This window comes from Notechis scutatus, chromosome 2, assembly GCF_049901735.1.
Source record: "Notechis scutatus isolate UNSWTSFEM ecotype Mainland chromosome 2, rNotScu1.2, whole genome shotgun sequence".
NCBI lineage: Eukaryota > Metazoa > Chordata > Lepidosauria > Squamata > Elapidae > Notechis > Notechis scutatus.
The window spans coordinates 237,435,124-237,459,493 of NC_142010.1; the positions used below are offsets into that span (position 1 = coordinate 237,435,124).

The following is a 24,370-nucleotide window of genomic DNA, read 5'->3' on the forward strand; positions in this document are numbered from 1 at the left end:
AGAAGCAGCTACTAATCTCCGGCTTTGCTCCACTTCTCCAATGGTCTGGCACCACCCTGTTCTATGCGCTGGCTGCTCGGACTTGCTGGGCCTGACACATAGAACAGGGCGGCTCCGGATGTTGGAGAAGCAGAGCGGAGCCGGAGATCATTAGCCGTGTCTTTCGCAGCACAAGAAGCCTCCCCCAACTGGCCAGCTGCTCTCCTCCTTCTCTGCCTGTTTGTTCTGTATGGCCGAGGAGGAGGAGACCAGCCGGCTGGTTGGGGGAAGCTTTCTGCGCCGAAAGAGGCAGCTACTAATCTCCGGCTTTGCTCCGCTTCTCCAATGGTCCGGCACCACCCTGTTCTATGCGCCGGCTGCTCGGATTTGCTGGGCCTGACACATAGAACAGAGCATACTGCAGGCATCTCACGACAAGCCCCAGGACATGTGGTCACCTGCTGGCTGGCCGGGCCAGGCCGGGCTGGAAGAGGCACATTCTCCAGGAGAAGGAAGAAAGCGTGCTCCGGGAGGGCGGGTGCCGGGCAGGTGGACAGATGTACTGGGACGACTTAAAGGTCGACTTTAAGAGTGCCCCCATGGAAGAAGTCGAACAAACGTAGTGGCGGCAGGGGTGACGGGGCATGTGTGTCCCTCCACAAGGAGTATGAAGGGAGGCAGACACCGCACCTCTCAGGAAAAAAGTAGGTGCCAAAGCCCTGGCTGTCACCTGGGAGGGGACCGTGGAGGGACCCATCACATGTCCCTGTTGCCCCCGCCGCCTCTACTTTTGTTCTCGTTCTTGGCTTCTTCCATGGGGGCGCTCTTAAAGTCAATCTTTAAGAGCTGGAAGACGTTTTGTTAGATCGCCACCAACTCATCGTTGGGAGAGGTGTAGCCCCTGAATACACGAGAAGTCTTGGGCAAAGTTCTCTGACTTTTAAAATGCATCCGTGTGGTGTTTGCCTCCCTTCATGCTCCTTGTGCATGCCGGGAGCACCTAACTGGAGCAAAAGAGAGCGAAGTTGACTGCTATGAAAAGAGCACCTTGGCTTCCCCTCTTGCTCCTCAGTTGCCCTGAGCTGGTGCGGTTCTTTACTTGGGCAGCCAGACGCCCGCAGCAGCGCCCGCAGCAGCAGCAGGCAGTTCCGCCCGGGCTGCGCTCAGGTGTCCGGCTGGGGCTGTCAGGAGTTGCTACCGCCGGCGCAGCTCCGCGTGGCTCCAGTCCCGCGTTGCCTTGGGAAGGGAAAGGCAAAACCAGGAGCCACTGAGCCTGAGCCTCCGGTGCCGCTGCTGCCGTTGCAAAGCGCCGCCGGGGCTCTTCCTTTTTGCCTTTCCCTTCCCGAGGCAACGCGGGACTGGAGCCGCGCGGAGCTGCGCCGGCGGTAGCAACTCCTGACTCAGGGGGCCTCCGAGGGGAGGGGAAGGAGGAGAAGAAGGGGGGGAAGGGTGGGGGGGGCGATTCCCAAAAAATGTTGTGCTGACCCGGCCCGTTTGTCAAATTTTAAAAGTCAATGCGGCCCCCGAGCCAAAAAGTTTGCCCACCCCTGGTTTAAAGTCACAAAAGTAAATAATGAGGCAAAAAGAAAACCAAAACAAACCGCATTGATGAGAGTTCCGAAGCAAGCCAAGATAATTAATCATATATTCCAGGAAGATAAACGAGGAGAGTCCATGGGAAGAACACCAGCAAAGATAAACCTCTTTCAAAGAAAACATTAAACTTTGACTCCAGCAATTCTGACTATGCAGTTACAAACTTATATACATAGCTCCCAGCTGAAAGCCACGAGGAGGATCATGGTAATCTCTTCCTGAGTAGACCTCGCTTTTCCCTGATCCTCTCCTCTCTGCGTGCCCTAGGATGGATAGGAGATGGGCCTGGATCCTCTTCTGGTTGCTCAGCCAGCCTCTGCCCTTCCCCAGCCTCCTCCACATCTCTGGAGCCACAATCCCACTCCCTGTTGGCTGTTCCTCCTCTTCCTCAGAGTCAGTCTCCACCAGGGGCATGACAGTGACATGGGAGTTCCAGCAAATATGATCAGCAGGCAAGCAGAGGCAAAGGCATCTCTGGAACAGGGTAGCTGGAGCTGGTACATCTCATGGTCAGCTGGGCACTGTGTGTTTTAACAATGATTGAACTTTGAGGTTGAGTATCATGGTTCTAACTCCTGAAGATGCCACTCAAATGAATGACCGGGAATACACAGAGGAGTTTTAATGTTTATTTCAGTTTTTGAACTGAATAGACAAACAAGTTATTTCAATTGCAATTTTGTCCAAAAGCTGTGATCAAGTTTCTAATAAAATGGAGATATGGTATGTGAAGATGCTAGTCCTTAGAAAGAGGGTAATTATTTTTAGTATAAGTAATTGTAACTCGTGCTACAAAGTACCCTACTATGCATTTTGATTAAGGTACAGGCTTGGATGCATATTTCCAATTATTGGTTTAATTTCTATTTAGTTCAAGTCATTTTATCTCCTTTTAAATACTTAATTAGTCATCTTTTCATACAGTTCAGGTATCTTAGCCTTTCAATATATTAATTATTTATTACTATATTAAAATAATAACCAACTTCATAAATTCATGGGATTCTATAAATCCAATTCAGCACAAAGGAGGAAAATGATAAGGAGTATTGATTATTTAAAATATTGGAGTAAGGTGCCACCTAATCATTACTCATTACAACCTCACCTCCCATATTTGAATGGCCTCCACCCTACATGCCTTTCCAATGTAGCTCTTTGTCCAAACTTTTGGCAAGGATGATTGATTGCCCCCTTTCTTTGTTTCCATCTGGGCTTGTTTTCTTGGTTTCTTCTGTTTGTCCTGGTTTTGTGTTCATAAAAACATTTTAAAACTGTTTTTAAAGTCATTGGGAGTCATGTGGTATAAACATTTAATAACTTAATAAATTAATTAACTTGAATGAAAAGAGGATCTTTACGATGGTATATTTTAATGCTTCCTCCTCTACCTTACAGTCAGAAAGGTACTTTGAGGTTCTATTCTTGAAAGATATTCACTAAGGTGGATAGGACGACATTAAGAAGTAGCATATGTACTTTTACCTTTCTTCTATTCTAGAAAACCTCTTTTAACTAGATTTTTAGAAAGATTTTTTAATGCTCTTTTTATTATTTTTCATAAAATAATAATAAAGCTACTTCAGGCTCCTCCCTCTTGTTTGATTGTTTCCTAAGCGGTATCCCTTTCCCTCCTCCCTTAAGTGTCAGCCACACATTCCATTGCCCTAATTCTATTTATTTAATTTATTTATTTATTGATTTATTTTGATTTGTCAATCACTTACAAGATAATAAGTATAAGTATATACATAGTTATGAATACATGAAATGAGTACATATAAGAAAAATAAAAGAAACAATAGGACAGGGACGGTAGGCACATTGGTGCGCTTATGCACGCCCCCTACAGATCTCTTTGGAAAGGGGTGAGGTCAATAGTAGACAGTCTAAAGTTAAAGTTTTTGAGGTTTGGGGAAGAAACCACAGAGTCAGGTAGAGTATTCCAGACATTGACCACTCTGTTGCTGAAGTCGTATTTCCTGCAATCAAGTTTGGTGCGATTAACCTTGAGTTTGTATCTATTGTGTGCTCTTGTGTTGTTATAGTTGAAGCTGAAGTATTCATTGACAGGTAAGTCATTGCAATGTATGATTTTATATACCATACTTAGATCAGACCGAAGATGGCGTAACTCAAGGTTTTCTAGGTCTAGAATTTCAACAATGAGTATTCTACAATGAGTAGAGGAGTAGAGAACTCTTCTTGTGAAATATTTCTGGACTTTCTCAACTGTGCTAATATCAGATACATAATGTGGGTTCCAGACTGATAAGCTGTGTTCAAGTATTGGTCTAGCAAATGTTTTGTATGCTCTAGTTAGTAGTGTGATATTACCAGAGAAAAAGCTACATAGGATTAGGTTAACAACTCTTAATGCCTTTTTGGCTATGTAGTTACAGTGGGCTCTAGCACTTAGATCATTAGAGATGAGTATTCCAAAGTCCTTTACAGAGCTTGGATCATCAACAAGGTCTTGACTATTCAGCTTGTATTTTCCTATTTTTTACCGCCACCAAAAACTCTATGAAGTGAGCTAAGCTGAGAGAGAGTGATTGGCCCAGTGATTTACCCAACCTTTTACCAAATATTTATTTGTACTTTCTTTTAGTTTATTAGTATCTACCAAAAATGAATGCAGCAAAGCCCTATCTATAAACCTATGCCATCTACAATTAATGTCAACTGCAATTGTTTTGCCTTGAGTTACAGTTCCAAATCTATTTTATGTCAGTTCTGCAGATGTTTTTATCTTGTACTGTGTCCGATCAATAACAACAACCAATTTAGTTTAAAGGGGGTAACTGATGTCAGCTATTCAATTGTACAGAGAAATCAACTAGTGATGCAATTATCAATTACAATGTTGCATAATGCGTTAATTACAGTATTTACATTTTTTCACTCCTACTTTATCAATGACTATTGCTGTAGTTATAAGCAAGAATTATTCAAATAGATATGCCTTATTCATTGCAATAAATATTAAAACCTGTATTTCATATTATTAAATTCTACATTAAAACGTATCACATGCTATACATTTATACAAAATTTCAAATTATTGTTCAGGAAAATTTGAAAATACTAAAACAAATTTTAAAAGAGCAATGGTATTACCTGCATGAGCAGAAAGTGGTGAATGGGGCCGAGGCATAGCTGAAGACTGTCCATTACAGATCAAACTTTTTCGATTACTTGTCCGGCAACTATAAGAAGAGAGTACTTGGTTATTAAATGATAATACATTGTAAATCATTAGTTAATATTTAAATAACTCAAAATACATAGCATCAGTGTCATCTATTTCAACACTACGTTACAAGCTTGTTATATTCTGAAATAGAAGGAATAAATCCTAGAGTTATCTTATATATGAAATAGCATAGTAGTGTATATCCTATATATCAGGGAAAATGTAATAAAATAAATTAAACCACATTTAATACATTATCCAGCAAACATATTCATCCTCCACTTTCCTCTTCAAGGTTACAAATGCAAGTTTACTTGATATAGAGCAAAGACCTTAAAGGTAAGGGAAAAGGCCAGAAAAAAATGATTGTGAAAAAAATGATTAACACAATGTAATTGTGTCTTTATAGATTTCCTTATGTCAAACAGAGTAATGATTGATCTGTTTTATGATATACCAATTAAAAATCTAATTATTGAGACAAATTTCACATCTCTGCTTGTTGTAAATAGATGTGGCATATACCACAAAGATAAATGTGTTCTTTTGCTCATATGCTTTGCATCTCAAATATTGCCAATTACCATTTTTCCCAATTAGAGATGACAGGAATATTATATTTATATTTCAAAATAGAAAAGATTTTTGCAGATTTTTAACAGTATTTATAAATCTTGAAATTCTAGGCAATGGTGGTCACAAGATCACTATTTGCAACCTTCTCTGCTACTTTCTCATAAGCAAAGTCAATGGGGAAGTCAGCAAGAAGCCGCAAATTGCTCCTGTCAATCACTCCCACTGTTTTTTTTTCTGTGAAGCCCCCAGCAGGGCAAGTACAAATCCCAGCTGCATTCGTGCTAACTACCCTCAGCCCCACCTCTGCCTGCAATCTCACCACAGCACTCACCCATTCACTCTTGCTGCAACATACCAGTCCATAATCCTTTAAACAAGGATTTACCTTTTTAAAATTATGAGTGTAGTTTGACATGAATTATCAAGGAGTTACTGGTTATTCAAGACTCCTGAATGCATGCCCTACTATCTTATTACATTCTCAAATCCTTTTGTATGTGGAGATCATTTTACAATAGTGACCCAAGATTTACAGTTCTATTGAACTATATCGCTATTGTTTCCAATACTCAATATTATATGATTCACTATTCACAAAAATCCTGGCATATAAATGCTGGTGCCTTATTAGTGAAAGTTTGTCTCACAAGTCTCAGCCAGACATTCATAACACACGTTGTTCACTATGTCTCATTAACTAATTTAGCTTCAAATGTTTTCATTACTTCATTTTGATCAAATCAAAGGAATCAATCAGTCAAATAATTTCCAGCTTTCTTTGTCTACTTCTTTAGGTTTATTCTAGATTGATAAGAAAGCCAGAGGAAAAATACTATCAATCCGCTAAATACTTTTGTTCTGCTTTTTTCCTTCATTCACTTTAATACTTTAGCTAAACAATGAATCTGAGTCTTCAATTAGCACTGTCAGTATTTTTAAGTCCTATCAAATAAAATAATGGGTATTTCTTTCTAAACTGTTAGTGCAAAACCTGCAGTACTAAATATAAAGATTCTTAATTATAAATATACTATACACTGTGAAGTCTTATAGCAAAACTGCTCTTCTTCTGCAGGAAAATGTTTTAATTATAGCAAGACAAAGATTAGAATACTCAAGAATCAAATACCTAGATTACTTTTTGATTTAAAATTGTTATGTGTATTCAGAAAAAAATACCACTTTATAATAGCCATACTTATTAAATGCAGCATTTTTGATAACTTCTTAGTCATTTAACAGTCAATTCTTTTTTTAAATGAACTTAGTCCAGATAGAAACATTTGAAATAGAAAAAAACCCTCAGACTTAACTATAATTCTTTAACATAATTCTTTAGGTCTACAGTCAGTTTAATGACTATCCATCTTTAATAGGAGAAATGTGCATGTATCCAATCATTAACAGATAGACAGGAACCCCTTGGCACAGCCTTCATATTATTCCAATGTTTATATATATAAATATAGAACACATAAATCAATATTAACATACAAACATATTTCAAAGCGATACTCCCAATGCAGCTTTTATGATAAGCAATCAACAGCACCAATAATGATACTCAAATAATACGATCCATTAAGGTTCTTTCTTCAGAGCACTATTTTACTCTGTATACAGGAGTAAATTACAAGCAATAAAGGTTAATTGCTAAAAGGAGCATGAATGGAAGATGTGCTGACAGCAATTACTCCTTATCATGCTTTTCATATGAAATTTGGCATCTGCTTTAATCATTTATAATGATTTCATTTTAACATCCTTAATTATTAATATTTGCACTTGTAATGAAGATGGATACAAGCTTTAAAATACTATGGCAGCACCTTTAGGAGCATGTGCTGACTATTGCACTTTGCTGCAATGTAGCCCATAATTTAGTTGCCATCTGGATGAGCAGGAGATGAAGCTTAAAAAGAATATGAACCATTGTATTTGAAAAGCTACTGTGAAATAAAATAATACAGTCTGCCAAGAAAAATGTGGGGAAGAATTTTTGTTACAAAACTTAGTTGCAGTAAGCGAAAGATAAAAAAAGACAGACGTACACAGATTCTTTTCCCTCCTTTATTTATCTTTCTTTGTAATAAAACCTATGCCAAACATCTCTTTCCAAGAAATAGAGTAATTCATTTCTACTTTGTTTATATGGCATGCATTATGAAACATGCTGATCTGTCATTTCAATTATTTGCTGCCTTTCCAAATTCAAGTACAAAAAGGTATCTATAAATGCAACATTTTAGGATCTGTATAGCAGAAATTATCTATTAGATTATACATGTGGCTGAAGTACTGCAAGTGGCTAAGAAACCCCCAACTAGTTGAAAAAAGCTGTTATTTAAAAAAGTCAAAGAAGTTAATAAGTTTTCACTTAAAAATACTTCTTCAACATTTCAACAAAACTATTAATATGGGATAAGAAGGCTTTTAGCAATAAAACAATCTTGAATGCAGTTGTAATTAATTTGTTGCTATTAGACAGATACTAGTTATTGGCTTAGTTTCAACATAATTTCTCCTTATTAAAATGTGTCACAAGAAATCTGACAGTAAAATTCCTCTTACTCTATACAGTACTGCTTCCAAAGAAAGTAAAATATTGTTCTGTGCCTTATTTTGAAATACAATGCAGTTTCTTGCTAGGGACAAAACAATATTATGCAGCTATCATTTCCATTACAAAGAATCTATCAAATTTTGTTTGTACTCCAAGTGGAATAAATCTTGTCCACTAGCAATAAATAGGAAACGTATATCAAGTTTCATATTTACTTCAACCCTTCGTGTGGTTATAAAATCTCAAGGGGATATCCTCCCAGATTCAGTATCTATATACTGAATATATTAACTGCCCTTATCATTTCTGATTCTTCTGCTGATACTACAGGGAGATAAAAAATATGTTTCCTCTTTAAAAGTTTATTTTGATCAGCTTGGAAAAATTAGGTGATAAGCAATTTTTCTTTGTTTTTTATTTTATCAAATAATTGAACCATACTGAAGGAAAAAAGCAGAAAATAAAGTAGAAAAAAACAGAAATTTAAAGGTGACCTGCACACAACTGTTTTTCAAAACTATATAAAGCAAAACCATTGCACAGAAAAGAGATGGAAGATCTATAGTGCTAAAGCAAGTATGTATTTCTTTTCTGATAGCTTTTAAGGGTATCTCTGCTTTGGAGTGCCTGTACAAAACTTATGAAGTTACTTTCGCAGCTTGGCTGGGAAAGCAGCCAGAAATTTTGTATTTCTAAATAAAAGAAGACAGTGATAAATTTTTGAATTACAAAAGTGGTAAACTTAAAGAAATGAATCATTAGAATTGTAGGAAAAAGAATCAAAATGGTGTGAACTTCACAATTCTGGAATTCCCTTCAGAATAAGGAGTTCAGTTATGCTGACCAGCATGGTTTATGATTATATTAAGTTTTAAACTTCATATACTCTTGCACACTAGAGTATATGAACCACTGAAAGCCAACTTGGGATACTGGTTAAGGCACCAGGCTAGAAACCAGGAGAACAAAACATCTAGTCCTGTTGGGAACAAAGGAAGCTGGATGACAACCTTGGACTGATCACTCTTTCTCAGACCAGCAACGGCAAACCACTTCCAAACATTTTGTCAGGTAGTCCCGGGGGTCAAAACAGGGAGATCTATCTATCGAGACATATCTAGGGAGATGGTACCATGATATAAAAGAAAAAGGAGATACTGGGTTATTTCAAACAAAATAACTATTCATAAGACAATTCATAAGAATAAATGATGTTTCTCAAAGTTTAAAAGAGAAAATTTAGCTATTCAACTTTCAAAAAATATAGCCATGATAGGTATATAGCTATGAAGAAATTATTTCTTGTTAGAATTGTTATTTTATTTAAACAAAAGGGATTAATGATGTAGTAGGTTCAGCTCTTGGAAGAACCTCTTTTCCTGCAGTTGTTTTCAAATATTACTCACCTAGACCTAGTCAACTTAGAAGAGGTGCCACAGTATCACAACCTTTTGGCAAAATGATGAAAGCAGCATTGCACCATCACAACATAAGTTCTGTACCTTCCATACCTCCATGCAACATAAAAAAAAAAAAAAAAAAAAAAAAAAACCCCCAAAAAAAAAAAAAAAAAAAAAAAAAAAAAAAAAAAAAAAAAAAAAAAAAAAAAAAAAAAAAAAAAAAAAAAAAAAAAAAAAAAACCGACCCCCCCCCCCCCCCCCCCAACCCCCCCCACAACCCCCAACAAAAACCAAAACCCCAAAACAAAACAAAAACACCAAAAAACCCCCCCAACCACAACCCCCCCCACCCCACCCCAAACCCCCCCCCAAAAAAAAAAAAAACAAAAAAAAAAAAAAAAAAACCAAAAAAACAAAAAACAAAAAAAAAAAAACCCCCCAAACCCCAAAAAAACACCAAAAAAAAAAAAAAAAAAAAAAAAAAAAAAAAAAAAAAAAAAAAAAAAACCCCACCCACCCCCCCCCACCCCCAAGGGCCACACCCCCCCCCCCCCCGCCCCCCACACAACCCCCCACCCCCCCCCAAAAAACCCCCCCCCAACCCCCCCCCCCCACCCCCAAACCCCCCCCCCCCCCCCCCCCACCCCCCCCCCCCCCAAAAAAAAAAAAAAAAAAAAAAAAAAAAAAAAAAAAAAAAAAAAAAAAAAAAAAAAAAAAAAAAAAAAAAAAAAAAAAAAAAAAAAACAAAAAAAACAAAAAAAAAAAAAAAAAAAAAAAAAAAAAACACAAAAACACCCCCCCCCCCCCCCCCCCCCCCCCCCCCCCCCCCCCCCCCCCCCCCCCATGTGCATACAAAAAGGCTAGAGCTTGCATTCCAATGCTAGTTCCATCTTGCACCCTCCACTCAGTTCTGTGAATGCTTCTGCCAACTTCTGTGAATCTCACAATAGTTTCAAATGTTCATTATACAGTTGATTCAGAAAAGCTTAAAAATTAAGGCAAACATTTCAAACTCATTTTGATTTTCAGATATTAGCAATTATCCACATTGTAACTGAATGTAATCCACAACAATCACAATGTAGGTAACAGGATGTTGGCTGGCAATGTAGTCTGCATGCAATTTAGATTGCATAGAATAATGTATGCATGCTTGGATAAAACTGGCCTTCAGCTGCACTTGTGATATATATACTGGGCAAAATGCGTCTAAACTCTCTGATATTGTGCTTTATTATCAGCAAAGAATGTTGAATGGTTGACTAAGGATAATTGACTTTCAGTTTCTTACATAAAGGCATTACAGGTAGTTCTCAATACAGTCATCATTTACTTTGTTTGTCAGACATTGGCTGGTAAGGTTGCAAAGGGCCCTCAACCTAGGATGAGTTTTGAGGAAAAACCATGCAACATTCTGAATGAATCCAGAAGAAAATACTACTATGTTAGGTGACATGAATAGATGAGTGAAACTGAAATGACAAACAGCAGAAAAAGTATCCGAGTCAGGCAAAGATCCAAGAATGAGTCGATATTGATTAAAGGTTAGTTGCTATATGAGGTAACAATGCTGTATGATGAACATTAAAGCATTTTTGAGAATAAAATGAAAAAATTTGCAAATGGTTCAGCACTCTTCACAGACTGAATAGATTGAGTGGAAGGGAAAGTGATTGAGGATGGAAGCAATGTATGAAGTACTATATGTACAAAATAGAAGCAAAAATGAATTTCAAGACAGAAAGGTATGAAGAGGTTTAGTGAATGTTGGTGTAAATTATATTTAACTATTTTTCATTTTTTGATTCTCTGCTTTAACGTTATTTTGCTTCTTCCTTTTTTTTCTTTTTCTTTACACTTTGCATAACATTTTTATTTGTGTCAATACATAAATTATGTCATGGAATGTATGTACGAATATAGATATTGGGAGGTATGTGCTATCAAAAAGTAAAATATAGGTTTTGTTTCAATTTTGTAAAGGATCCAAATACACTTTATAATAAACTTGTCACTTCCAATGATACCAATTTAATCATCATCACCAGCATAAGCCCAGTATTAACAGGAACTGAGGTTATTTTCATCAAGACCATGGATGTGTAGAAGGTAAATTGGTCAGCCCTTCAAAATAAAGCATATCAGGAAGCAGGCTCCACAAGAACTATTAGAACTTTACCAGTGTAGGGTATAATAATAGAATCTTGAAAGGTTGCCAGACATTTCCCTCTGACTTATTTTATATCATGCACAATATAGACGATGTTATTTTGAGTCTCTTTCTTACTTTCCCAGAGCTGACATTTAATTTACAGTTCTTGCATTCCTTCACCGACATTATTTCTGCCTCTGTCAGAGCAACACTCTGCCGGGGTCTTAGTTCTACTGAAAATTGTATCACATACTTTAAATATGCTGTCGTATCCCACTTCATACCTACTGTCATGAAGAATATTTTCTCCTTAAAAGCCAATGTATACATGAACGTGAAAATCCTAGGAAGGTGGTTTTTTTGGCACTGAAATGGAAGTTGTTTGCTAGGAAGTCCAATTCCAATTTCTAATCATGCTTTGAAAGGGGAGAAATGATGTATTTGGAAGTCAGTGACCCTGTATCCATATTTTGCCTTATTCTTCAACGTTAATCATGGACTAACGAGCCTAATTAGCCACCAAAAGTTGTAACTTTCCCTTCACTCATTTAAAGGTATATATTTTCATTGTTTTTCTCAAACAATTTTCTGTGATTTTATTTATTATTATATTATGCTTCCATGAACAATTGGTTCAAGTTTGTTGAAGGATCAGCATTATTTTGATGTTTGCTATATTGTAATATTTCAATATTTCAAAGGAGGATTCACCCCCTTAAATGCACTCCCATCCTTTGGGGTGAATCCTCTGATAAATCCTCCTTTGGGGTGGATCCTTTGGGAGAATCCTCTGGGAAGCTTGGTGCTAAGGGTCTGTAGGATGATTCCTTTTCTCTTCTGTTTGGATTGGAAGGTTTGCCTCTGCTCGAAGGGCAAAGTGGATAGATGGTTCCCTTTTTAAAACTACCAGGAGGGGTGGGGAGGAAGCTGTCCGGCCAGTCTGTATTCTTAGGGAACTGACAGAGGGAATTAGAGTAAAGAAAACTTAAATGGGAGGGAAAGGTCCATGGGGGGGGTTTCAGGTGGCTGGAGCAAGAGGAGAGCGCCCGACCGTACAAGGGATGAGACCATCACCCGAAGCTCTGGGGCGGGAAGCAAAGTGAGGCGTGTGGGGGAGAGAAACAATCGCATCACCCTCCCGCCACCACTTCCATCCATCCAACCCTGAAAGACTCACCGACTTGCAGGACCTTGTCGACACAGCTGCCATCAATCAAAGCGATGCCCCTGCGGGAGGGGGCAGGCAGTTTTCGTCAGCAGCGGGGTCTATCTCACTGCTGCTGCTGTTGTTGGAGATGGCACTGGCAAGAGAGGCGCCAGCGCTGGCAGGAACCATGAACGCTACAGCTTCCCCACCCGAGAAGTGGCTGAAACGCTGCCGGTGGAGGAATGTGCAGCACTCCATACGTGGCAGCGCACGGGCAGAAGGGAAAGCAACGGCAGTGGAGGAAGCAACAGCAGCAGGCACGATGCAAAGTGCCCCTCTGCCACCGAGGCCGACATCCACACCGCCGCCGCCCCCTGACCCGGCCTGCAACCAGCACCATACCTGGGTCTGCAGCAAAGGCACTTGGCAGGGGTAGGGAGCCCTCTGTGCTCTGCGCCATTAGGAGTGGCTGGTGGTGAGGCGTGGCTTCCCGCGGGGTGCTCCAGGTGAGGGTGCGTGGGGGGAGAAATTAAGTCACCCCGAAAAGACAGCCTAGCCATTTTTTCAGGGGTCAAAAGAAAGTAAGGCCTGGCCTTATTTTCTGAGAAACACAGTATTTAATTTTTTTTAAATTGACTACATGATATAACACTAAACCACAACATAGTTATTCTGATCTTCTTATCATGATGGCTGAACCATTAATTCCCACCCCCTTGGGATGAGTTTGTACATCAAAGTATGCCAAAATTAAACATTATAGATCAGTGTTATGTACAAATAAGACCTGTGATCAACTCTGTTAGTAAATTATATATAATTTATTAAATTCAGCATCTCTTTTATTGTTTAATTTGTAGTTGACAGGAAACTATTTTTATGCATACTACCACATAGGTAAAAGCTATATTTTAAAATATGGATATATCTTTAATGTTTACACAAAGTACTTCAATTTATCTGTGTACAAAGTACAGTACCCAACACTTCATAACCAGGGACTGGTTACCTAACACTGCCTTACTGGGAGTATCACAACTATAAACTTAAAATATTCAAGCTTTGCCATAAACTTCTATACAGCCTGAAAACCCTCAAATCCTATTCTTTTGTATTATCTTTAGACTTCAACCATTCATCTATAATAACTCAAAGCTGTTTGATTGCTATTATGATTATGGTTGGTCATACACTCAGGCAGATATTTAGACTGGATTTGGCATTTTTATCCACCTGTTGAGTCCTTCCTCAAGGACCTGGGATAAGCAGGTGTTATTTCATAGTGTTAAAGGTATTGTTTCAGGATGTAAGCTGTTCCAAGTAAAGCTGCCTTTTTGCAGTTATCAGTGCTGATGTGTCTTCGTTGTGCTGCAGTTGTTTTGGGATTGCACCCAAGATGCTTATTATTGATACTACCTTTGCTTTCTTTTGCCACAGTAATTCTATTTCTATTTGCAAATCTTGTATTTTGTGATTGTCTCCATTCTCTTCTACTTTGCTGTCTCAAGGGACTGCCGTGTCCACTATCCAGACTTTTTTGTCTTTCTTATCAACAATTATTAAATCTGGGGTATTACATGGCAGTTGTTGTCTGTTTGAATTCTGAGGTCCCAGAGCATTTTAGCGTCTTCATTTTCTATTTTTTGTCTATTTTGCGGTCCCACCAATTCTTGCTTGAAGGCAAATGGTATTATTTGCAGATATTCCATGCACCATTGTTGCTTCTCTATAGACACGGCATTTGCTACCTGTTGCTGTTTTCTCAATTGTGCCTTTGTATGCATTTGTTCTTAAGGCTTGATCTTGTGCAAGTATTTTTCAATTTCCCTGTTCCTAGCCATTACCAGGTCTTGTTCTCTGCTCTGTCTACTAGTTTTTTGCTTGCTTGTTTATGTCCTTGTACTGGCCATGTAATAATTTGCCTTGCCATGTCTCTTTTCTGTTCTTCATTTGGTCTTCCTTGTAGGCTAGTTTGGTCTGTCTGGTATTCAGTTAGCCTTCATGGTGTGCTAGTTTCAGTGCATCTTCTTTGCTGTCTTTCAGATATTCTTCCAATGTCCTTTTTATTTTCTCAACTGTCTGCTGTACTTACAACATTCCACACCCAATTATGTTCCTTGGTAAATAGAGTCAATGTTGCCTGTGTGCATATCACCATCATCATCATCATCCGCACAGTCAGCCAGATGTTCAGATGGGATTTGGCATTTTTGTCTACCTATTGAGTCCTTATTTGGTAAACTAATTATTTCATAGAATATCACAGAAATGTAAAATATTTTTTCCTTGCAATACAGAATATTTCATCTAAAATCCTAATTACATTCATTTAATGCATCTTTTAAAATAGCAGTGGACATTTTGCACATGAGTCCAATTTTCAAGTATTCCTGTTCTGACCAACCATTCCATCAAATTTTGGAGGGCAACTGCAAAAAACTGATGGGATTTAAGAGTTTTCCACAATTTGGAGAAAGGCAACATATGAAACTATTGTATAAATCATAAAATAACAGTAGTTCCATCCCAAAAACTATGTTTAAAATAGTAAAACTCAGATCCATCCATGCAGTTGATGTAGATCTGTTTATTTTGCAGCATCACCTTAGGCCATCATTTACTCTTGTCTGAGTTTATTAAAAGTCAGGCGTTATGTGATACAGTCTGTGAATGAGAAACCTCCTTGGCAAGAATATGTTTGTATGTCAAATAATAATTCTAAAACTATAAATTGATTTAGATGTAGCCTTTTGATGTTGTAATCATCACACATATTCCATCACATAAAATGCAATCTAACTGGTTGGTCTTCCTTTTGGACAAATAATGTGACATATTTAGTTGGGGAAGGATTCTGCTGATAATACTATATTTTCTAAAGATTCACTATTTTCATGGAAACACAGACCAAGTTAAACGCTACCTATATGTCTTTCCCCCCCAAAAAAGAATACCTTTTCTTCTCCCATATATTGAAAAAGGTGCAAATGATCTAACATAAGATAATTCATTGTAACATGAGGGTCTCAGGTGACAATCAGTGGGGATCAGGCTATTTTCAATGTTGGAAAGCTGCACTTGGGAAGACTTTGGGTATCTCAGGTGTAAAACATAGGGACTGGGAGGGTTGTTATCCTCTCCTCTCAGCCAGGATGTAGTGAACAGATTCTTCCTGGATCATATAGTACCGGAAGTAACAAGGATGTGAGCTGTACGGTCTTTATAAATATAAACAAACCTTAAATTAGACTCAGAGGTAAATTTGCAGCCATTACAACTCCCACAATGCCACTGTTATCTGCTATTCCAGTTTAACTGGTCAGCATACAAGCAGTTGACTTAATACCAACTATAGCTTTCAGATGACCTTTAAGGCCAACCCCCTGTAGAACATAATAGTGTGTGGGAATGCTCTTGGGAAACAGGAGGCAGGAGGAAGAATCATAGACTGGATAACAATCAAGTAAAACAGGTCACAAAACGGAAGAGGGAGAATATGGGAAGTGTTTCAGAAGAGACCCTCCTTAGTTTTCCAGACAGTAAAAGGAGGGTAGAAATACTTTAAGTCTTGTAAGATTCTGTTAATGCACAATATAATGCTGGCTGAGGAATTCTGGGAGTTGAAGTCCTAAACCCCTGACAGAGTTTGTACTCACAGTTGTGCTTCTTATCTAGACTACTTCAAACAGCTAATGTAGCTTTGAAATAATAATATTGTCAACTTACTTGGCCTTTTCGAAAGGTTTCAAAACATGGCTGTGCTGTCTTACTTGGGCTCGGAGAGGAACACAGCCATGGTGCTGGTTAGTGCCCTTAAAGCTCACCCATTAATTAACTTTTAATATTGATATTTAACCAACCTGGCCTTTTTAAAAATTTTACATCTGTTTTTATGTTTTAATGTTTTATTCATACATGCCCACAATCCCTCTTAGAGGGAAATGGGCAGCTTCAATCTAACTCTATGATTATCTCTATCTCTATCTAATCTATCTATCTATCTATCTATCTATCTATCTATCTATCTATCTATCTATCTATCTATCTATCTATCATTCCGTTATATAAATAAATTAAATGCCTTAAGTTCTCCTCCACTTACCATTTACACTTACATGGAAAACTGAAAGCCTTGATACACAAACACATTTTCATCAGGTTTCATAGTGTTTTTCAAACTATATTCTCTATAATCTTTGGTGGGATTTAAGAGGGAGGGGGAGAAAGTTTCACTCATACATAGCAATTTTCTATCACTAGAGTTTTTCTTTTGATAGAAAAAAAGGGTTCTGTGTTTGTTTTTTTAACTAGCAAAGTTTGGAAAACCCTGGTTTGGTTTAGCACACTGAATTTGTAAATATATCTTTTTAATACGTACCATGATGAATAATGAAACTGTTCAGCTACAGGAGATGCTTTACATGTTAGATTTCTGCTTGTCATGCAGGAATGTTTGTCAGGGAAAAAATATTGGCAACAGGTATATTCAAATCACTTCCTGTTTTCTCGTCTGCTGAAGATAACTCACTCAATTTCTTAAGCCCTCTGCTGATTTTTTTAACAAGGAAATAGAGGACCATATAAATAGAAACAAGTCTTTGCTCAGATCTGAAAGTACAGATTTAGGAGAAAAGCATTACATCACCTAATGTTCCTTTTAGTAGAAGGAAGAGGAAGGTAAGAGTCATCATACCTAAAGTGAGAATGAAGCTTTTTTTAAAAAAACTGACCCTGGCTTTCTAACATATCTCTTCTTGCTTCTCAGGTGAAGTAAGGCATGGCCTATTTGTTAGTAATCTTTGGGTGGCACAGCATTAGTCATATTATTTCACACACTCCATCTAAATAAAAAGAAAACCAGACAGCCACAAAACTCGTCTAACTGCTTTTCCTTCTGTTTCATTCAGAATAAGCTTATGAAAACTCCCAGTGGCATAGCAAATATTCTATCTCACTTTTAAATACACCACATGCCTTTTGGCACATGAAAAAGTTTAACCTATACTTTATTTATATGTTATACAATTTATTTTAGTCAAAATAATTGTTAGAAGAGTCTAAAAGACATGTCCCCTAGAATAACTATAATCTATGTATATGCAATCAAATGAAGTAAATCATAACTTCAAAAATGCATATTGCATTAAAATACAATTTTGTAATAATTAAAAGTGTACATAAGCAAATTTATTTTTGTACTGGATCACCAAATTCCAGATTTCTCCTGTATCATTTTAAGTAAGGATAATCTCCAGATGTAGCTGGTTAGCTTTAAATTCATAGTATATATGTATAGGAAGTGGGATATTTTTCAACATGTTTTTATCTTTGACTTCAAACCAACAATCAAGGTTAATGAGTGATTTTTTAGGAAGTTATGAAAAGACATGTTCAGATTATTTTTCCTAATCTAAACAGATACACTCATTCACTAATTTCTTTAACCCTATTTTAGTTAATCATAGGAATAACGAAACAAGACATACTTCACTAAAGAGAGATATCCTATTATTAGACGACGTAATCTATTTTTTTATGTAATAACAATACTTCTAAAAAGGAACAGTACAGTTACAGGTACATTTATGCTATGTTGCTCAGAAAGATCAAGGGAAAATGATGGCAGTAATCCTATTTTGGATTTGCTTCACTTGTGCACTAACTACATCCTTTCTTTTTGAAGGAAGGTTTGGATGCCATGATCCAAACTTTAAGAACTCTTCATTTATATTATTACTGTAATGGATCCTGCATGGGAATGGATGTCTAGCTGCAGGTTATTCAAAAAAGACTTTTCCCTGAGACTGTTTTACACATATATCAGTCTTTAAACAGTTTAATCTCTTTCCAGTTTTATTTCCTGACAGACTTCCTAAAGGATTTGAGGTCAAATTATCTACAGGACTTACCCACACCTGCCTCATTATCACAGACCATGTTGTAAATAAGGGGCTTTTTGATTAACAATTATCTCAGCTGTTTCACCTATGGAGGTGAAATTTAGACTGTATTTAATGTGTTTTTAATACAGTGTGGTTTTCAACTGTGTTCTGTTTTACAATACTATTGTATTGTAAACCACAATAGTTCTCTTCTACTTTTCAGAATTAACTCCACAAAAGTAACAAAAAAAGAAAAGAAAAAGAAAAAAATTCAGGTTCATCTTCTCTTTAAAAAAGTTGCTAGCTCCTGAATTGAGAGCCCATTTGGTCTAGTGTAGGGATGTCAAACTCGCGTCATCACATGACATATCTTTGCTAAACCGGACATGGGCATGACCAGCAGGTGATGCATTCGGCTCATGGGACACAAGTTTGACAACCCTGGTCTAGTGGTTCAGGCACCATGCTGGGAACCAGCGACTTTGAGTTCTACTCCTGCCTTAAGCATGAAATCCAGCTGAATGATTTTGAGCCAATCTCTCTCTTTCATCCCTAACAGAGAAATACAAATACATCTATCAACCTATCTGCCAGACCAGTATGGTAGTTTATACTACATTATCTTCAGCAAAGAGGTCTTAATCCTATAGTAGGTTGATTTTGACTGAAGATAGTAATAATTTGCAAGTTTGGAAAATGTGATAAAACATAATAAAACACAATGAAATAATCAAATGGTTACCACCTGCCATAGGAAAACAAGCAAAGCCTGTTCAAAATGAAAATATTATACAGCTGAATACAAGCTTTGTATTGTAAACAACAAGCCAAGAAGGCGGAGAATAGGAATGCACTCATAAAAATTATGATTCATAGATATTGGCAATCAAAACTGATATATGGCATATGGATTGCTCCTGCAATTTTTAAATCTGGATGCACTGAATTCCTTTCCAAGTCTTTGAAGATTTCATTAAAATGAAATCTTCGAAAGTATTATATTGTGAGCTTAAAACTTTCCTCCCACATAACCCAAACTCCTCCTAGGAAGATTTAAAAATGAAAGACTCTAGTGAATTCTTGTATAATGCAAGGAAATTTGGGTTTACTCAGGGATTTAACTTGTCTTTTCTGATCACTTGTCCGCACATTGTGATCTAAGAAGGATCTCTTGAAGCTGCCTTGTTAAAGAGCCATCTGTTATACAACCACTTTTAGTACTCTACTATTCTTGATTGCCTTTACTGTTTTTACTGAGTTAATCAACCATGAAAGATTTGCTGACATGGTTGGCTAGACATATTTAATAATAAAAATATACAAGTACTATACTTGTGCATAAAGCAACTTTTCCATGAGAGGCCAAAGCACATGGAAAAGCTGCCAACTTCTCCCAATGGCAGCTTCTTTGATATCATGAATGCCATTTGGGAAGGTCCCAAAGTTTACAGAGCACAAGCTGCTGATATTGGAGGAAAGGGCTAAATGCCTACTTTATGCCTACGGTAAATCAAAACTTATTCTTTTTTTTTAAAAAAAACAATTTTATTGATTTTCTACAAACAAACAAGACAAACAAAACATTAAAACATCAACTCTCTTATGTACATACAGTGTGTCGGTTGGTTCATCAGTTTTGTGCATTCATTTCGTAGTCTCAATTACAGTTATATTACATAACAACTCATATTGTCAATCCAAACTTATATATCCTGATATCGCTATTAAAAAATCATTTGACTATACTTTTAATCATTCATGCTTTATGAGATAACAATACTTTAAACAGTTTATTCTATAACAAATCATATAATCATACCAGATCAACTCTAAATCAAAATAAATAAATCAAAACTTATTTTGATAACAGACCATACTTTAGAATAAAGAGCCAACTTTTCTTTTCTTTCCTTTTTTTTCTCTAACTCTGTTATTAAAGAAAAACAATTCTAAAAAAGGAGATATACTGGCATGTGCAAGATATATGTGGCTATGTTCAAATGGCCCAAATGATGTTTAAAACATGAATATTAAACTGTCATGCAAAATCAGTTTCTATAAAGCTTGAAATGACTTCAAAATATTTGCAAATACAGGGAGTCCTCAACTTACAACTGTTTATTTAATAAAAGTTCAAAGTTATGACAACCTCAGAAAAGGTGCCTTACAGCCCATCTTCGAGGTATGACCATTGGACAACCCCCACAATCACAATTCAGGTGTTTGACATTTATGATGGCTGCAATGTCTTATGGTCATGTGATCATGATTTGCAATCTTCCTAGTCAACTTCCAACCAGCAAAATCAGATTTTCTTCAGATGCCAGATTTGCTTAACAATCGTGTGATCACTTAAATGTGATGAAAATGGTTATAAAATTGAGTCCAGACAGGTGATGACTCCCTTTCTGATTGTGGTGACTTATAATGGAAATTTCAGTCACAGCTGTGATCATGTTAATAACTACCTGTATAGCATTTTCTAGTCCTAAGAATCTGCCCAGAAACATGAAAGGTAAATGAGAAAAATTTTCATATTTTTTGAGGTAAAAAGCAGCTCACAAAAATAAAATTTAACAAAATAATTATTCTGGAAATTAAAAGAAACAATCTTAGGTCCAGTTAAGGTGGACTATTTTTTCCTTTTTCCTTTATCTCCTTTGTATCCAGCTACACATCTGGCTTCTGCACCAATATTTTGGCAGATATTCCTCTTTACATTCAAACAGTCAAATAGTGGTTTATAAAACTTTCTACATAAATAACAATCTGACTATTCATGAGCATTCAGAGGCATCATTTTGAGATCTTATACATGAATATGGTGCTGCGTTGATTTATTTTATTATAAAAATATGAGTTCCCCATGCAGCAATTCTTCCTTCATTAACATTTTATCTAAAAAAATGTTAGGGGAAAAATTCCTTTATCTTAGCACAGTCACCAATTTTCTGTTGATGATGTTCCAGGAGTTGAGTTTCATTCCAAATCCCAACACCACCTTCAATTTCATTTACAATACAAAATGTTATCCTGTTAAGTGTTATTCTTTACAATCCTACAAATCCAAAACGAACAAAGAGGGCAGGGTTCCTTCTTTATTGTTACTATTCAAGTTAAGACATAGGCCAACTGGAGAGCACCCTGAAATGCATAATAATCCTATGTTGCAACTCATCTAGGAAACAAAGAAGCTCAAGAATTATATTTTGGCTCAGCTGTAGGCAAGAAATAGACATGGTAATCCAGAAGAGAATTAATGTTTAACTTAAGCTTTCAACATAGTACTCATTCCGTCCTGCTGAATGAACACAGACATGGCAAAGTCTCACCCTACCTATAGCTGTGAGAATCAATGCACACACTTCCTTTAATGCTGAAATCTGTTAATGGTCAAGAAGGGCCTAGTCCATCAAAACCACAGGCTATGTATAGAGACTGAATACGATGCAATTTTTTTCTGATGTCAAGCACTGATAGGGATGTAATCATATGTAGAACCTAGATCCAAAGGCAAGAATTCCTTTTTGCTTGTAACCTCAAAGGACAAACTGTACTTACTTCAGTAAATTTTAAGGTTCATAGTTTAGCAGAAGAGCATAGTTTTCCAAAAGAGATAAAAGCACACACTACTAACATAGAAAATGGACAGCCATATCCTATTCACTAAGGCCAGTACTTCTGCATTGGAGAACACAAAAGAAAAGAAAAAAAGCATTGCTTGCTGATAGCACTCTTCAAGGTCTGATATGACATTAAAACAAGTTATTAATAGCTTGCATAGTTACCATTTAGCAGTTCTAACTTTGTATTTTAAAGTACAGTTAGTCCCATTCTGAGCAAATAGTCAAATGTTTGTCTAGCATTAAAAAGGCTTTTGGTATACATGTAGAGGCCATATGTACAGAAACCACAAAATATTTCTCCAAGGAGGTGCCCTTAATACAAAAACATTTGTCATTTGGTCTGATGCATCCTCAAATTGGCTATATATACGTATATCTAAGGCATTCAATTGCAAAATGAAATGTTGGCATATTCAGCCATGATATTCTATTTTTCTAGACTTTGACAAATAAAACTGGTTGTTCATATTAAGGGATATCGTAAAATCAAAGAATTGACATTACCTGTCAACTGAAAAAAAAGCCACCACTGAATACTACTGATCAATACTACTTGCCTAACTGACTGCTACTTTATGCAGACTAATAAAAAGGAATCCCTGCAGAATACTTTCAACATGCTATGTATTGTTATAAAGTGATATGTGATAAGGCCTCAAACATAGGCAAAAATCCAGATGTTCTTTATATGTAAAAGTAGTCTTTCACTTACAACCACAACAGACCCCAAAAGTTCCAGTGCTAAGCAAGACAGTTGTTAAATGAGTTTTTCCCAATTTTATTACCTTTTTTGCTACAGTTATTAAGTGAATCACTGCAGTTGTAAAATTAGTAACATGATTGTTAAGTGAATCTGGTTTCCCCATTGACTAGAAGGTCACAAAAGGTGATCAGTACACTGCAAACATCATAAATGTATGCCAGTTGCCAAGTGTTCAAATTTTGATCATGTGACCATGGTGATACTGCAATGGTCAAAAGCGTGAAAAGCAGTCATAAGTCACTTTTTCAAATGGTTGCTAAATAAATGTTTGCAAGTTGAGGACTACCTGTATTGCAATCAGATCCACTGGATCATATCTGGACTTGCATTCTATAATTTTATGAGGATGGGAGGGAGGGAGGGCAGGGGGAAGGAAGGAAGGAAGGAAGGAAGGAAGGAAGGAAGGAAGGAAGGAAGGAAGGAAGGAAGGAAGGAAGGGACTTTTTTTTAGTATGTGTCTCATAAATACAATCCCATCATTACTTAGAAACACAACCAAAGATCCATTGGTAGTAGCCATTCCTAATATGAGTGATCTTGCGATATGTGGATTTCAATTTCTGGAAATCCTTGGCTGTTCCTCAGAATCGTGATATCTATATATAAAGAAAAAGTCTGTAATTGTGGAAAGGCATAAAGCAAATGGGATAAGAGTTCTCATGTTAAGGATAGGTATCCTTATAAAGATTTTTTTTTAATATTGACATTTTATTTAAGTTTTTATTAGCCAAAATGTGTGGAGTTTATACTAGCTTTTATAACTATAATAAATAGTTTTTATTTTATTTATTAAATTTGTTTGCCACTCATGTTGCTGCAAGATGATTCTGGACAGCTTAGAACATCAAAATAAAAACACGTCTATATATCTATACACACATAAGTGTATAAAATACCAATAAAATCATGAAAATACAAATTATTAACTAAAAATAATAGATGGGGAGGAAAGGTACAGAATGTTCAGGGGAAAGTGGAAGTTTATATTGGTCAACCAACCATCTCCAGTGTGCTACTTCCCCACTGGGGTCCCAAGCAAACTGCCAGGTCTTTTATTTGTTTACAGCAGGGTATTTTAAAATACAAATCATTTTTGCTAACTCCTAACTTTAAAATAATAAAAAAGGAATAAAGCTAATGAGACCAACCCAAGAAGAATAAAATTAATATTTCCAACCATTAGAAAACGAAAAACATTTGATGCCAGCAGAATGTTCAGAACATTACCATTTGTTCTTATTTTAATTGATGTCTCACTGATAGCAGTTAATCACTAAAAGTACTGGTATAGGTTAGGAAACTCAGTCATACTGAGTCAGACCATTGGTCTATTTCAATCTCAACTGGCCTTTTATGTCTATAGCTTCTCCCTACACCAGAAACCAAACATTAAACCTGTATGCAACAATTTAGCACTCAGCTACAACTCCTTTTGTGAATTTCACACCATTCTACAAGTAGTTACTAAAATCCACTTTTTAAACATTACT

The 24,370-nt window shown here is 36.8% G+C and overlaps 1 protein-coding gene across 12 annotated transcripts in view; it reads right to left on the reverse strand.

The window, feature by feature from the left end:
- MAST4 (microtubule associated serine/threonine kinase family member 4) overlaps window positions 1–24,370 on the reverse strand; it is a 204,744-nt gene that overhangs the window by 59,668 nt on the left and 120,706 nt on the right. For all 12 annotated transcript variants that reach the window (XM_087958343.1, XM_026670565.2, XM_087958342.1 and 9 more), the window contains one exon: window positions 4,696–4,784. In XM_087958343.1, coding sequence (XP_087814469.1) covers window positions 4,696–4,784 — 89 coding nt within the window. The remainder of the gene's footprint in view (window positions 1–4,695; window positions 4,785–24,370) is intronic.